Source organism: Dipteris shenzhenensis, chromosome 17 (assembly GCF_047967505.1).
Source record: "Dipteris shenzhenensis isolate YYH24624 ecotype China chromosome 17, Dip_SZ_1.0, whole genome shotgun sequence".
Lineage (NCBI taxonomy): Eukaryota > Viridiplantae > Streptophyta > Polypodiopsida > Gleicheniales > Dipteridaceae > Dipteris > Dipteris shenzhenensis.
In genome coordinates, this window is record NC_141612.1 from 52,733,042 (window position 1) to 52,747,921 (window position 14,880).

At 41.2% G+C, this 14,880-nt stretch overlaps 1 protein-coding gene across 3 annotated transcripts in view; it reads right to left on the bottom strand.

Annotated features, from left to right (window-relative positions):
- LOC147892284 (O-fucosyltransferase 38-like) overlaps positions 1-4,578 on the bottom strand; it is a 42,281-nt gene extending 37,703 nt beyond the window's left edge. For all 3 annotated transcript variants that reach the window (XM_087387889.1, XM_087387890.1, XM_087387888.1), the window contains exons 1-2: positions 3,906-4,578; positions 3,253-3,366 (exon numbers count right to left, since the gene is read on the bottom strand). In XM_087387889.1, the coding sequence (XP_087244015.1) occupies positions 3,253-3,366; positions 3,906-4,097 (306 nt within the window). In that variant the 5' untranslated portion in view covers positions 4,098-4,578. The remainder of the gene's footprint in view (positions 1-3,252; positions 3,367-3,905) is intronic.
- Between the last annotated feature and the right edge of the window lie 10,302 nt (positions 4,579-14,880).

Consider the following 14,880-nt stretch of genomic DNA (forward strand, 5'->3'; position numbering starts at 1 on the left):
CACAACATAGTGCAGTTTCAATCTCACGAGAGTCACTCATTAGATTGAAAACCATAAACTCCATCATGCATAGCACTGACTAGCTACTATGACATCCCCACTGATGTCATCAACGCCCAACAGTGATAGTATAAAAGTATGCTCTCACACATACAAATCCACACACCCACACATACTTGAGCATCCATTTATACAAAGTCTTCGTACTGAGTTTCTGTCGGCACTCCAGAGGTGAAGGGCAAACTCAGCCATGACGAAGGCTAGCACTAAAGGAGAAGGCTAATCAAAAAGTAGTCCAAATCTCTTCATTCAAGCTACAATTGCTTGTGAAGTCTAAACGAATTCATTTTAGTCTCTCCCAAACGAGCATCTAAATCTAAATCTAGCTGATAGGGCAACACACCATTTAAGATAGAAAGAATTATCGCAATACCAGCAAGCCGCAACTTGGACGAAAACTTCACAACGTGAAATTTGCATGTCCGCTAATACGGCAGAAGCATATACCTAGATGAATCTAGGAACATTCCCAAACTCATCCTCTAAAAACACAACATAGTGCCGTTTCAATCTCACGAGAGTCACTCATAAGATTGAAAACCATAAACTCCATCATGCATAGCAGGGACTAGCTACTATGACATCCCCACTGACGTCATCAGCGCCCAACAGTGGGTGTAGACCATAGTATCAAAGTATGCTCTCACACATACAAATCCACACACCCACACATACTTGAGCATCCATTTATACAAAGTCTTGTCGGCACTCCGGAGGTGAAGGGCAAACTCAGCCATGACGAAGGCTAGCACTGAAGGAGAAGGCTAATCAAAAAGTAGTCCAAATCTCTTCATTCAAGCTACAACTGCTTATGAAGTCTAAACGATTTCATTTTAGTCTCTCCCAAACGAGCATCTAAATCTAAATCTAGCTGATAGGGCAACGCACCATTTAAGATAGAAAGAATTATCGCAATACCAGCAGGCCGCAACTTGGACGAAAACTTCACAACGTGAAATTTGCATACTCAGAGTAGTTCCTCATACCGATTGGAGTTCTTTTCTTTGCTCCTTGGTGCTGGCTTCATGCTTCTCCTTTCCGCTTTGTTGAATTCTTGTTCTATCTGAAGATCCCTCCTACTAATAAATGTGTATAGACAGGCTCCTCCATATGTCTAAATATTCGACTTTTGAGCTAGATAAAAACGTAGCACATGAACTACTTGTTGATGCACACTTTTAATGTGTCCATCAGACCTCGGCCCAACAATGATCAGGCTGAGGACAGTCCCTGAAACTGATTGCTGAAAATAACCAGTGAAGCCTGGAACCCTGGTACTAACAATTGAGCATACAGAGGCTTCTCAAAATGTGGCAATTATTTTGTAAGAATCTTCTTCATCCCAAGCTTGTAATAAGAAGCTTGCATATGAATTGGCCGCTGTCTGCAAACAGCTCTCTCTGTATAACTTTTAGCAGAGTTCAAGGCTTACACTGAGCATGCTACTGTTTTTATAACTGCCTTCTTCTGTTTACCGACAAGTCTCTCTCTCGGCAATTATGCCAATTGCTTCTTTACTGCTTATCTGTTTCCTAGAAGATGTAACATCTCAGCAGAAATCTGTAGCCCCTTTACTCGCACATTTTGCTGGCCATTATTCAAATTTCCAATTATGTGCCTGTAGCACGCACCTACGTTATCTCTATAACAAGAAATTCTTCTATCAGCATAATGTTGGAAAGGTCACCTCCCCATCTGTAAGCCCCCAAATGAGGAGAGCGTGGGGGAGGGAGACCTAGGGCAGAATGTGCCCAAAGAGAGATTACCTGGATGTGTGGATCTGGGACAGATCTGGAGCATTCATGGTTGGTGGGGTATCCCAAGGATGAAAGGCTGCATCAGGAGCAGCTCATGTGCAGGAAGATGGCGGGGACACAGTGTCTTGGATCAGGCCTGGCATGAGGCACTCAGTGGACTGCAGCAGGACCCTATGAAAGGAGCGATGACATCAGCAATGTACGGAACTGTACAGCGCTGGAGAAGGGCCTGGCAGAGGCGCTTGCATGATGGGGTCCTTAGCAAAGTATATGGGCAGGTCTATGGCCTGCAAGCAGGGCTGGCAGGTCGCAGGACAGCAGCAGCAAAGGGGCTGGACCCTGCATGGAACAAAGGGCCAGCAAAGGGCCCTAAATAGGGCTGGATAGGCAGCCAACCAGCCAACCAACTGGTCGGTTGGTTAGGGCTGCTACAGACCAGCCAGTCGGCCCATTTAGGGCTGGCTGGTCGGTTGGTTCAAGGGGGCCTTGAGCCCTATAAAAGGAGAGGCTTGTGGCCTCATTTCATTATCCAATATCCAGCAGAAAGTGGAGCAGACAGGAGCAGCCTCATCTTGGAGGTAAAGGAGAGTTGGAGTGCTGCAGACTGAGTTCCCTAAGGGCTGGGACCTTGGCTGTCTTCTAGGGCAGCAAGGTGTTGTGATCATCATGGAGCAGCCATTCACAAGCAGGTTGGAGCAGTGGAACAGGGACCTGTGTGCTGCAGACAAAGCTTGGTAGGGGCTGCCCACCTAGGCTGATTCACGGGCAGTAAGGTGGAGAAGAACACACTCGACAGAAAGTCTACAAACGCTCGAGGTGGAGCACGCGGGCTCGAGTCTAGAGATAGCCAGCAAATAGGAGAAGGACCTTGTGGTAAGATCAGGGGACCACATAATTGGTGGGACTCTGGATCTGTCTCTTTTGTATTGTGTCCATAGTTGTGGACGGAAATATATATTTTGGTGGTTTCTCTATCTGGTTGGTTTATTGTCTATTGATGAGTCTGCACACCTATTGTATGCACATAAGTAAAGAAGTTTGTGATTCCACACCCACACCGCACACTGTGTGAGCTCCTAGGCATTACTATAAGTCTTCCGCTGCGTGTACCCTCTGTTGGGTATTTTCTAACACATAATCGTCCACTACTCTAACATCAGTGCTCTAAGTTTGATCTAATCTGATGCCGCCATTGTTGGATAGAAGACAACATTGCAGACAACCATGGACTGCTGTGAAGAATTTCCAGGCCAGCAAGCTATTAAATATATACCTTCATAAGACTAGAACCATTAAAAAAATTGCAGGTGAGCGGTCTCTCGTTTAGGTTTTGATGGTAGAGCTTCATCAGCGTAGACCCACTAAGCAAGAAGGATGCATATGAAAGGAATTATTCTTTGTGCAATGTCCAAGCCAAGGATGGGATGGGTATCACCTTTTTATGGTCGAAAGCCTCTGGTTCTTGCATGAATTGTGCATTTCTTGACAAATGAGGTGGTGATATCTCTCGAGTCCACCTGAAGCGATCAACCCTGCCAAGATCTCCTTGCTGCACAAGACAGTGAATCTCATTTTAGCTTAACAAGATTCACTTTAGCTTAACAAAAGCAGACTTAAGCTGTACAAAATCTTATTTTGTGAAATACACAACGATGAGACCCTCGAAACACACAGAAAATTCACTCAAATGGATTGCCGTTCCGGGTGTAGCACGAGGGATTCGGGTGCACCAAGGATACCATCCTATTTTCCACGAAAAAAATGAAATTTTTTTGGAACACCAGCCATCTCCTTCCAATTGATGAAAACTAAAAAACACTGTAAGCTTCATGCGAAACAAAACACTGCAAACTCCCACACAAACGGCCCATTTATGCCCATGACGACAAGTTTACCAGGTAGCAATACAATGCTCAAACATCGCCTCTATGTGCTTATCGCAAATTTCGTTAAGCATAAGTAGTTGTCTTGTAAGAGTCGATAGGAAATTAGATGGTCATTTAAGACGGACAATTGAATCGCCTGGATATCTTGATTTTGCAGACATTAAACTCCTAGAAAAAGGATGCAAGCGAATTAAGAGCTAACCTTGTGAATTCTATATGGCTGAGAATAGATGCCATGAGACTTGAATATAGACAGAAGAGCTGGAAAAAGGAAAGTCGCGAACAAGGCCGCCATTGTCACGCCAAGATAGGCGACAATCCAAATCAATCGAAACCAAAAGCCTCCTGTTCTTATCCTCTTTCTGCATAATGGAAATGATGTATGTCGCTGCATCTTGTATTTATCTGCCCTCAATTCCCAGCAACGTGGCCTAGACAATGTGTAACTGACGGAGAGATGCAGCAATCAGGATGACGTCACAGACTCGTCGCATGGCCCTGTCCCGCATGACCGAGTTCATCGACCTAAAAGATTGCAGCTCTTAGAAAGAGCGACTTGAGGGTACGTAGTGGCAGGACTATGCCAATGCGAGATTTGGGAGCATCGAGATGACCCATGTGACGTGGAGGCTGAAGGGCAGCTACTTATTAGGGCATTCACGCTGACGTGGCTTCCCTTGCCATTCGGCAGTCGACGCGTGGTGGGCGCCAGCTGTCACAAGCTCTCCCTCGAACGGACACTCAAAATGCTTTTACTTTGAAGGGAGCACGAAGTCTCCACGATGGGAACATAGCCCCCTAACTAATAGTATTAATACCATGTACACAAGTCATATTGCCTTTCTTTCCATCATCCATCCCCTTGAGGCACTCCATCTCCATCCTTGTAACGGATGGGAAATCTATGTGCATATGTGCCCCTCATAAACTTTTCCAATTAATTAGTTGCCATCCCCTCAAAATCAAAAGTTTTAATCTAAGTTCATGCCCCCCAAAAATTTGGAAGTTATTAACTTAAGTCTACATTTAAAAACTCCCCTCCCCTCGAAAAATTAAGCTCTCCCTCGCATCCTACCATCTCACTCCCCTTAGTGTTTCGCCTCCGGCTTCCGCTTGCCAATCTCTTCCTTTCTCTCCCCTACCAAGCCCTCCGCCTTGCAATTCGCATTCCACCTATGAATCTCTCCCTTTCTCTCCCCTACCAATCCCTCCGTCCACCCCTTCGAGCTCTCCTCTCCCCATCCATCGCACAAACCCCTTCTTTCCCCCCCTCCCTAGCCCTCCTACCTCCCATCCCCTTCAACTAGACTCACCACCTCTCTCTCCCTTCCCTTACTTGGCCCCCTTCCCTTGTGCAATATAAGTTGAAGCATAGATCCTCGTGCCCATAGACGGAGCTAATGAGTGGAACGATAGTGGAAAGTAGTGGAAGGGGAAACGTCCCCATGCCCTCTCATAGGATGGCCTTGCAGCTTGCTGTTCACAACGAATGGGGGGGACTTTTTTCCTCTCCTCTCCTGCCCACCACTTGTCTCCCCTCCCTTGCCCGGTGCCCTGTGTCCCCCATCCCTCCCCCCTTGCCTACCCTTCCCCTCACCTTCTGTCCCCGTCCCTATCCCCTTCCCCCTCTCTCAACGATCATGGGGCACTATAGTGGCCTATCCTCGTTATTTGACATTGATCAGTTTCTTTAGTCCAATTTCTTTAATTTAGTTTAGTTTATTAAGTTCATTGCCAAGTGCACCTACCTTAACATGAATTAAAATGAATTAGTGTGAATTAAATCAACATAATTGTTCACCCCTTCTATAATCATTTTCCCATGTTAAAACATGAATGTCCTCTGTGTAAGTTGACATAGACTAATCATATTTGTTTTTAAAAAAACTAATCTCTTAATGCATGTATACAACATGCATTAAGAGATGAATGTCCTTTGTGTAAGTTGACATAGACTAATCATATTTGTTTTTAAAAAAACTAATCTCTTAATGCATGTAATTCTCTCAATCTTTCAAAGATTGTATCTTAACATGTATAACGTAGAATCAAGAATGGTTTGTCTTTTGTCACTATAGAATGATAGAAAATTCATATTGAATGAAAACAACTATTTGGCATGCTACAAACAAATATCGTATTGAGACTCATGACACTATGAATAGTCAATATGTACACCTTTGTATTTTTTCCTAGAACATGACGGAATATAATCATCTCAATTTTTAGGAACATCATTAGCATTTTAGTTGATATTAATCACTTCAATTACAGGTTATTTGTCATGCCTTCTTTCTCCACTACCTTTTGTCATTGTATAAAACAACTTTAATATGCATATTGTATAGATTTTTTGGTAATTGATACGTCTCACTATAGGATTAGACCAATGCTTGAATCCAAGCTATCAATGGAATCATCAACATTAACTGTTTGTTTTTTGGAATTCCTTTCGAAGGATCTATCAATGTGAGGATTTGTTATGTATGGATCTTCTTTTACAATTAAAGTGGGATAAATGTTAGTGTTCATTATAGCTAAAGTGTATTTCTTATCATATTCATATTAATTAGTTAAACTTGGTTTTTACACATCAATTGACTTTTTTGTTGATCTCATTCCTCAAAAAGTTTTGTCTATTGCCTAATAGTGAAGTATGTTTGTTCCTCTTTTTGCCTTCTCACTTTTTGGTAGTTATTTGCATGGGTCTTAGCTCTGGCATGCCTCTAGTTATTCTTTAGTTGAGTCATCAGGAGGTCATTGAACCTTTGGGTTTGCTTTGTTTGGAATCATTTGAAGATATTCATGACTCCCATTCAATATGCTCTTAGTCTCTCCCTTTGTTATAAGGTTTATCGATTGAGCTCCATTCAGTCATTCGTGTTCTCATTTCCTTGTTTCCTTTTAGGATGGAAGGGTTTAACCCTTCATTTCTTTTTTGGGATTCTTGACTGGCTTGGGTGTTTAGACTTTTAGTAGTTGCATGTGGTTTTTAAAGGCATCAATGGTTTATTTTGTAGAAGGTAGTGGGGGTTATAGAGGCAATTTGCTCAAGTGGAAGACATAGTAGATTTTAGCATTTATTTGCATAGTTATTAGCTTTTGCCTTGAATTTTCCTTATTTAGTTATTTTTCCTCTCATCTCTAGGTTATATTTGGTTACTGATTAGGTTTTTTCTTTCTAGTGATTATTAATTAGTTATATTGTCCCATCTTGTTGTCTTTCATTCAATCTTTATATTTTTTCTTGGAGGTATGTGTGTGTATTTGGTTGTAAAGGTAGTTTTATATAGTTGGTTGTTTATATTTTGGTAGAGTTAAAGTTATTATAATTTTTTAAGGGGAATGAAACTATCATTTATGTCTAAGATGTGCATGATATTACTAAGATGTTCTAGTTTTTAATTTATTAGTAATTGATTAGGTAAAAAGGATAAGGAGTTTATTATGTATTTAACTATGCAATTTTAATCTTGATTTTTGTTCTTGGTATTTGTGTTACTTTAGATGTCCAGTTAATTTATTGAGAATTTATTAATTATTTTGATTGGATTATTTTAAAATTTATACATAGAGTCTACATGTGTGCATGTGCATGTGTGTGTGTGTGGGGGGGGGGGAAGACTAGACAAAACCCCTTTGCATAGTAAAATGAGAAAAGAGCGAGGAAAATGGAAAAGATAGAGAAGCTCATAGAGTTTAGGAAGAGTTAGAGCAAGTAAGTAAAGGGGAGGGGGGGGGATAAGAGGGGAAAATATAATGGGAAAAGATATACATTGAGAGGGGGTTTGAATTTAATGAAAAGAGAGAGAAAGAGTAGTTATAATGAATGAAGTAGAGGGGGGTTAAAGTGTGGTTTTAGAAGGTAGGGATAAAGCACTAGTTTAGACAGTAGGGATAACAAAATAAAGATCCACGTGTAAGAACAAGAAGATTACATAGAGTCTATATGTGTGTGCGTGCATGTGTATGTCTGGGGGGGTGGGGAAGACAAGACAAAACCCCTTTGCATAGTAAAATGAGAAAAGAGCGAGGAAAATGGAAAAGATAGAGAAGCTCATAGAGTTTAGGAAGAGTTAGAGGAAGTAGGTAAAGGGGGGGGGATAAGAGGGGAAAATATATACATAGAGAGGGGGGTTTGAATTTAATGGAAAGAGAGAAAAAGAGTAGTTTTAATGAATGAAGTAGAGGGGGGTTACAGCGTGGTTTTAGAAGGTAGGGATAAAGAAGTAGTTTAGACAGTAGGGATAACGAAATAAAGATCCACGTGTAAGAACGAGGAGAATGAATGAAAATTGAAGAGACCAATGAGTTCATGCTTGTGCGGATTGGATGTGGCAGCACGTGGTTCGGAGCTGGGCATGTAGGTGCACGAGGGCCGAGTTAATTTGGCGACATTGGCGAGAGGTAGCTGTAATGCCAAAGTAATGGGTAGACACTGGCACCACCATTTGGAGCAACATGCATGGATAGGAGAGGCTCACACTTGGAATTGCAAGGGGATAGCACAGGCGGTTGCGGGGGGGAAAGCAGAGGTAGGCTAGGGTAATTAGACTTCATGGAGGGAGCAGAGAGACACGTTTGAGGAAAGGGTAGTACAACCTAGTGGTGTGATGACAAGAAGTGAGGATAGAGGACTGAAAAGAGGGTTTAAATAGGGTGTGTAGTCAAGGTGGGGAAGAGTGGGAAAGTCATCGAAGTTGGAGGGGTGGGGTGGGGGGGGTTAGGTCAGTTAGGGATAACTAAATTGAATACAAAATGGATAAAAATCAAGAGAAAGGACACCTAAAGCTTATAAAAAATGTAAGAAAATAAATACAAAAAAGTATAAAATATATAAACAAAATTGTGAATGAGTTTTGATTTTACGAAAAAAAGTGACACATGAAAAATATGAAGGAAAAGTAGGGAGAAATTAAGGACCATAAAAAATAAGAAAAATGAAAAATAGGGATTTAAAAAAAAGGAACAATTCTAAAAAATAAGAAATAATGAGGGGAAAAAAGAAAAAAGAAATTAAAAAATAAGCAAAACTTAAAGAACCGAAGAAAAATGGGGAATAAATGAAAATTGTACTTTTTGAAGTATTAATAAAAAGTAGGGAGAAAAAATAGAAGGAAATAAATTTATGGAAAAAAGATTGGGAGAAAGTCTTAAGAAAAGGGAGCAAAACTTAAAAATAAGGGATAATTAAGGAAAGCAAGGGTAACTCAAGGAAAAGTAGGGAAAATTAGGGGGAACAATTAAGTGAAGATATGAGGAGGGGACAAAAGAGGGGGGAGGGGGGAAGAAAAAAATAGTGAGAGAAAAGAAGGAAGGGGTAGAAAGTGTGCGCGCACACCTCTATGTGTGTGTATATGTGTGTGTGTGTGTGTGCCCCAGTAGTGTACATCACACTAAGTGACACAGTAGGTCATCACCTAGTGTGATGACCTATTGTCTATCGAAAAGGGAAAGAAGTGTAAATAAATCTAGTTTAAGTTGAGGAAAGGTATTGGAAGACATGTAATCTTGGACGCAATCTTTCTAATTAGTGAGGTTAGAAGCCATTTTGTTTGCAAATGTCGATAAGAATAAATAAGTGAAAAAAAGCTTTGAACTGTCCAAACAAGAATAGATGAAGGGAAGGACAAAGGTTAGGCAGACTTTGTAGGAATACTTTTGCAAAGACAAGAAGCGGATTAGTAAAACAATAAATTAAAAATTGGTTTAAACAAGTTTAATGAAAGGAGTAAAGAAGCCAAAAAAAGCCCTAATGACTTAAATGTACTATGTGCAACTGTCCAAAGTTGCAGGGGAAAGGACATGTGTTTGGAAGACAAGGCAAAACTCCTTTGCATAGTGAAATGAGAAAAGAGCAAGGACAATGGAAAGGACACAGAAGGTCATAGAGTAAAAAACCTATTACTTTTAATAAAAAGTTAAAAAAAAAGGATCGCGTTTTTCTCTTAGCACTGCCAGTGCAGATGGGACCGTGGCCGTAGGAGATATACACAAAGCCTCAGCCGCTCCTTCTCCCCAATGTAGATATGAGAGTGGAGACATTAGTGAACATTGATTTTTTTCAGGAGCCCCTAGAAAGATAGTTGGAGTTATCCAATTAGTTCAGTGACGCATGGAAGGGACGCAAGATGTCTTCGAGCCCGCCTCTACCAGTGAAGGAGGAACCAAGCATGGAGATAAAGTTGGAGCCCTTGGAGGACATGCAAACCAGAACAGAACTAGAAACTGCATGGGGATAGCATATACCTACGAGGGGGGGAGAGCGGAGGTAGGCTAGGGCGAGTAGACTGCGAGGGGGTGTTAGAGTTAGCTCAAATGTCCACCTCTCATGTAACCCACCAATATTCTGTGTACCCAATGTTGTAAGGCCCCCATATGAGGAGAAGCCATGATGGGTATCAGATATTGGGAGGGATCCCCAGTTTAGACACTGGAAGGGGTCTTAGAGTAGACCAGATGGTTATGAGACGGCTTAGGAGCCAAGAGTAGATACCCGTCTGCAAAAAGGGGGGGTTCGGAGGGGCGATAGCCCCCCCGATAGCAGGGGGTCCGGGGGGCGCAGGCCCCCGGTGGGGGTCTGGGGGCAAAGCCCCCAGCGGCAGGGTCCGGGGGCTGTCGGTAGCCCCAGGCCCGACGGTATGACCTATGCGCGATCCTTCATCTGCCCGCCGGCATGTTTTCTGAAGGGTCGGCTGGTCTTCCAGGCCGACTGTCTATTAGGCCGACTGCCTATTACCGACCGTCAACCACTTACACTATATAAGTGGCCACCCCCTATCATCAGATCACCAGTTCTTCACGCTCATAGTCCTCCGTCCAGCATCTGTCTAGATCACCATCGAAGCTCTGTCTATAGAGCGCACGGGTGGACAGCCAACCATCAGTTGTATCAGCAGTTTGGTATATCAGAATTTTTGTATTCTCTCCAGCTTTCCATCGTGTACTTGCGTTTTGTTGTTATCTTCCGCTGCGTACTATTTTCTTACAGGGGGGAGTAGAGAGACTTGGGTTTGAGGGAGGGGTAAAACGATCGAGTGGTGTGATGATAGGAAGTGAGGATAGAGGAGCGAAAAGAGGGTTTAAATAGGGTGCATAGTCAGGGTGGGGAAGAGTAGTCAGGAGTAGGAAAGCCATAGAAGTTGGAGGGGTGGGGGGTAGGTGGGTTAGGGATAACTAAATTGAATAAAAAAGGGATAAAAGTTAGAAATATAAATTAGGAGAAAGGACACCCAAAGCTTAGAAAAAATGTAAGAAAATAAACATGAAAAAAGTATAAAATATATAAACAAAATTGTAAATCAGTTTCAACGTTAAGAAAATGTGACAAATATGAAAAATACAAACAAAAAATAAGGAGAAATTAAGGACCATAAAAGATAAGAAAAAGGAAAAATAGGGATTTTTTTAAAAGGAAAAATTTAAGAAAATAAGAAATAATAAGGGGAAAAATAAGAAAAAATAAATTAAAAAATTTAAGTAAAATTTAAGGAACTCAAGAAAAAATAGGGAATAAATGGAAATTTTACTTTTTGAAGTATTAAGAAAAAGTAGGGAGAAAAAATAGAAGGAAAGAAAATTATGGAAAAAAGATCGGGAGGAAGTCTTAGGAAAAAGGGAACAAAAACTTAAAAATAAGGAATGATTAAGGAAACCAAGGGTAACTTAGGGAAAATAGGGGGAACAATTCAGTGAAGATATGAGGAGGGGAGAGAAGGGGGTGGCGAAAGAAAAAAAAAGAGAGAGAAAAGGGGGAAAGAGTAGAAAGCGTGCTCATGTGCACGTGTGTGTGTGGTGTGTGTTGAGAAGTTTTTTCTTCCAAACAAATGTGGAAGAAAAATCTCCAAGAAAGGGGGGGAAAGAGAGATGTGAGTGTTTTAAAAGGTACAGGAGAGTCCTATGAGATTTTGGTTGGTGTTGATAAAGGAGGAGGTGAAGCTCCATTTGAGGGAAATGATGTGAAGAGGGTAGATGGTAAGGGGATCATCCTCATTGAGAGGTCTCGAGGGGTTAAGGAAATGAGTGATGAGGGGATTATTGATGAAGAGGATGTCGTTAACATACCTAAAGGTAAGGAGAAAGAGAGAGAGAAAGTGGGAAAGGCCAAGACATGCTAACTTCTTTATGAACTTGAACTCAAAAGAAGTGAGATATAAGTGGCACCCAAGAGGTGAACAAGAGAAGCCCATGGGGATGCCTTTAGATTGGGTCCAGGAAAGAGAGCCAGCCTGGATAACACATGAATCAAGAAGAAGGTGGTTGTAGCTTAGAAATGTATCAAAGCTAAAAAGAGTTTTTACATTAACCCTTTTTGTGAGGTACAAACTACCAAATTTGAGATAGAAGCCTTTGTAGCCTACTTTTGAAGCAAGTTTGCAAAAATAGGTGAGGGATTCCATAAGGCTAAGAGGGCCAAAGTGGGGAATAGCTTCGTAGCAGTTTGCTATGTCAGTAGAATATAAGAAGTAAATCTCAAGGGGTAAATTAACGAGGAACTATAAGTTAGAATCAATGCCCCAAAGCATGTTTGTGGATATATTGATAAAGTTTTTATAAGTGGAATGTCATTTTTCTCCCTCTAAGGAGATGACGTTTTTTAGCTCTCTGAGCCCTGAGGCTAAGAGATCAATAAGTGAGGAGAAGATGCAGTTATGGGCATTGGTAAGCCAATGAAAGCTATGTTTGTGTGCCTTATAGGTACACATGAGATAGGGTAAAGAGTTGAAAGTAAAAGGAAGATTGAGGGACTCAAGGGTAGTAACAAGGGATGAAAGAGTAGTGGAAGGGGGGTTGGATGAGGGTAGAAATTCAAGGGAGTTTAATCTTTCAAGGGTCAGGGTGTGTACAAAAAATTTGCAAAGAATGATGGGGGTTTGGGAGGCCTTATCTAGACCAGTGATGAAAACATGGCCAAGAAGCCAGTTAACTTCGTCCTAAGATGAGTTTTATCTTCAAGAGGAGACTTTTAAGGAGGGGAAAGAGGGCATGGAAATCTTTCCAAAAAAGATGGGAGAGGCTTTTTAAAAGGGGAGTAGGGTCCAAGTTTAGGGAGAAACAGATGTCATGGAAGGTTTGGATGAGTGCTTGAAGAGCAAGATATGGATCTAAGGGTGTGATAGGAATGTGATTGAGGCCATAACGAATGTGGGAGCAGAGAAGGGTGATGAAAGAAGCTAGGGTCAAAGGTACAAATATGAAGTTTGTTATCAAAGGATTTGAGAAAAGGTTTAAACCTTTTGAGAGAAGTGCAAAGACAAGACGAGGTGAAGTTTTCTGCTAAGAAGGTAAGTTTAGGCTTGTAGAGAAGGGATCTAAGGGCAGGCATATATTTCCAACTAAAGGCAAAAGTGTCAAAGGTTTGAACAGTGTCTGAAAAGGAATTGAAATGTAAAAGTAGAGTATTTCTATAAAGGGACTTGGGAGGGATTTTAGTTAGAATTCTATTAGCATACAGAACATGAAAATATTTTAGATTCTTTTGAATAGGAGACAACTGTAAATGCAGTAAACCATTGTTGAGAAGAGTAGTAGTGCATACCTCGGGTGAATCAGAAGGGGCAATCTAAGAAGCAGAAGAGGGAGCAGGAAGTGGGTTGTTGAGAGTCTTTGCCTGGAGCGAGACTTCCTAGGAATGTTTCTGTAAACGAGGGGAGAGGAGAAAAAAATAAGTTAGAACAAGGAGTCAAAAAGCCAAAAAATGGCCTTGATGTCTTAAAGGTCCTATGTGCAACCATCCAAAGTTGCAGGGGAAAGTGTGTGTGTGTGTGTGTGTAGTAGACATTAACAACACCCCTTTCCATAGTGAAGAGTATACAAATTTGGAGTGGAAAAGAGAAACATTTTAATAGAAATACTTTGCAATAAATATCCACAAAAAACGAAGTAACATCGTTAAAGAATGAACAATCTTTCCAAAAGAGAAAAAGCGAGCAGTAGAGCTTTGAAAAGTCATTGGCAGCATCACTTTTATTGAAGAGGGAAGTTTGCCTACTTGCCATCATCTAACAAGAAAAACATGGTGAGAACCAGTTAAACCTTAGTTGGGGAGACAGGTGTCATAAACACCCCTCCCTTGTTATCGAAGTCTCAATAAAAATAAACACTAAACCACTGACTTTACAAAGCTAGTTGAAAAAACTATAGATGCAAAACTGTATGGAGTAATGGTGTGATCACTAGGGGTGTGAGGAATTATGTTAAGGGGGTGATAAAGTGGGGGTACAATGAAAAAAAATAGAGGTAAGCAGAATGAAAAAGAAAAATTAAGTTAAATGGACAAATTGATGGTTATGAACATATAGAAAATAGGGAGAGAAAGACACTTTTTAGGAGAGACCATTTAGAAAAAGTTTTTCAATATTGAGCAAAGAAGAGGGAAGGGAAAAAACCGTGATAAGGTTTAGAAATAAATTTTGCAAGTTTAAAGAAAGATTTTGTTGTGTGATAAATTAGAAGTATAAAAAGGAATTAATGGAAAAAGGATTACAGGGAGTGAGAAGAAATACAAATAAAAAATAACGCTAAATAATTATAGCGGGAACTAAAAGGGAAGGGTTAGAATTGAAATTTCAAGAAGAATGACTAATATTAAGAGAGGAGCATGACTAGAAAAGACTAATATAAGAGAGAGGAAAAATGATTAAAATGAGAAGGACTAGCATAAAAGAGGAGAAATAACGAGGGGAGAGTGGTAAGAGAGAGAGAGAGGGCAGGGGGGGTTTGTTAAATGAAAAAGTAAAAAATTAATAAAAAAGAAGAGACCTGAGAGTCCATGGCGAGCGCGACATCCATGCAGAGCTTGGAAGTACAAAGGTCAAGAGAGCTTTGAAGGGGGAAGCCATGCGAAAGCAATGTGATGGCGTGGACTAGAGTCGAGGGAGACAAAGTAGTCGCAAGTGAGGTGATAGTCAGTACGACGATTAGGAAAGTGACGGGCGGGGGTAGATAGCAGCACTAGAGCCGTGTCAGAATGTAGTGAGGAAATTTGGAGCACGAGGTGCGAGGAGGTGTACTGGAGAGGCTTGAAGGTTGTGGGGTAGGACATAATAGCTTAAAGAATAGTGTATTATATAGGAGGGGAGGTCAAGGTAGTCGAGAATCGGGGACAAGAGCATTGGCAGGTAGGGGGTTATTTGAAGAGTTGGGAAGGCGAACAGTCAAGGGGCACAAAGGAAGAG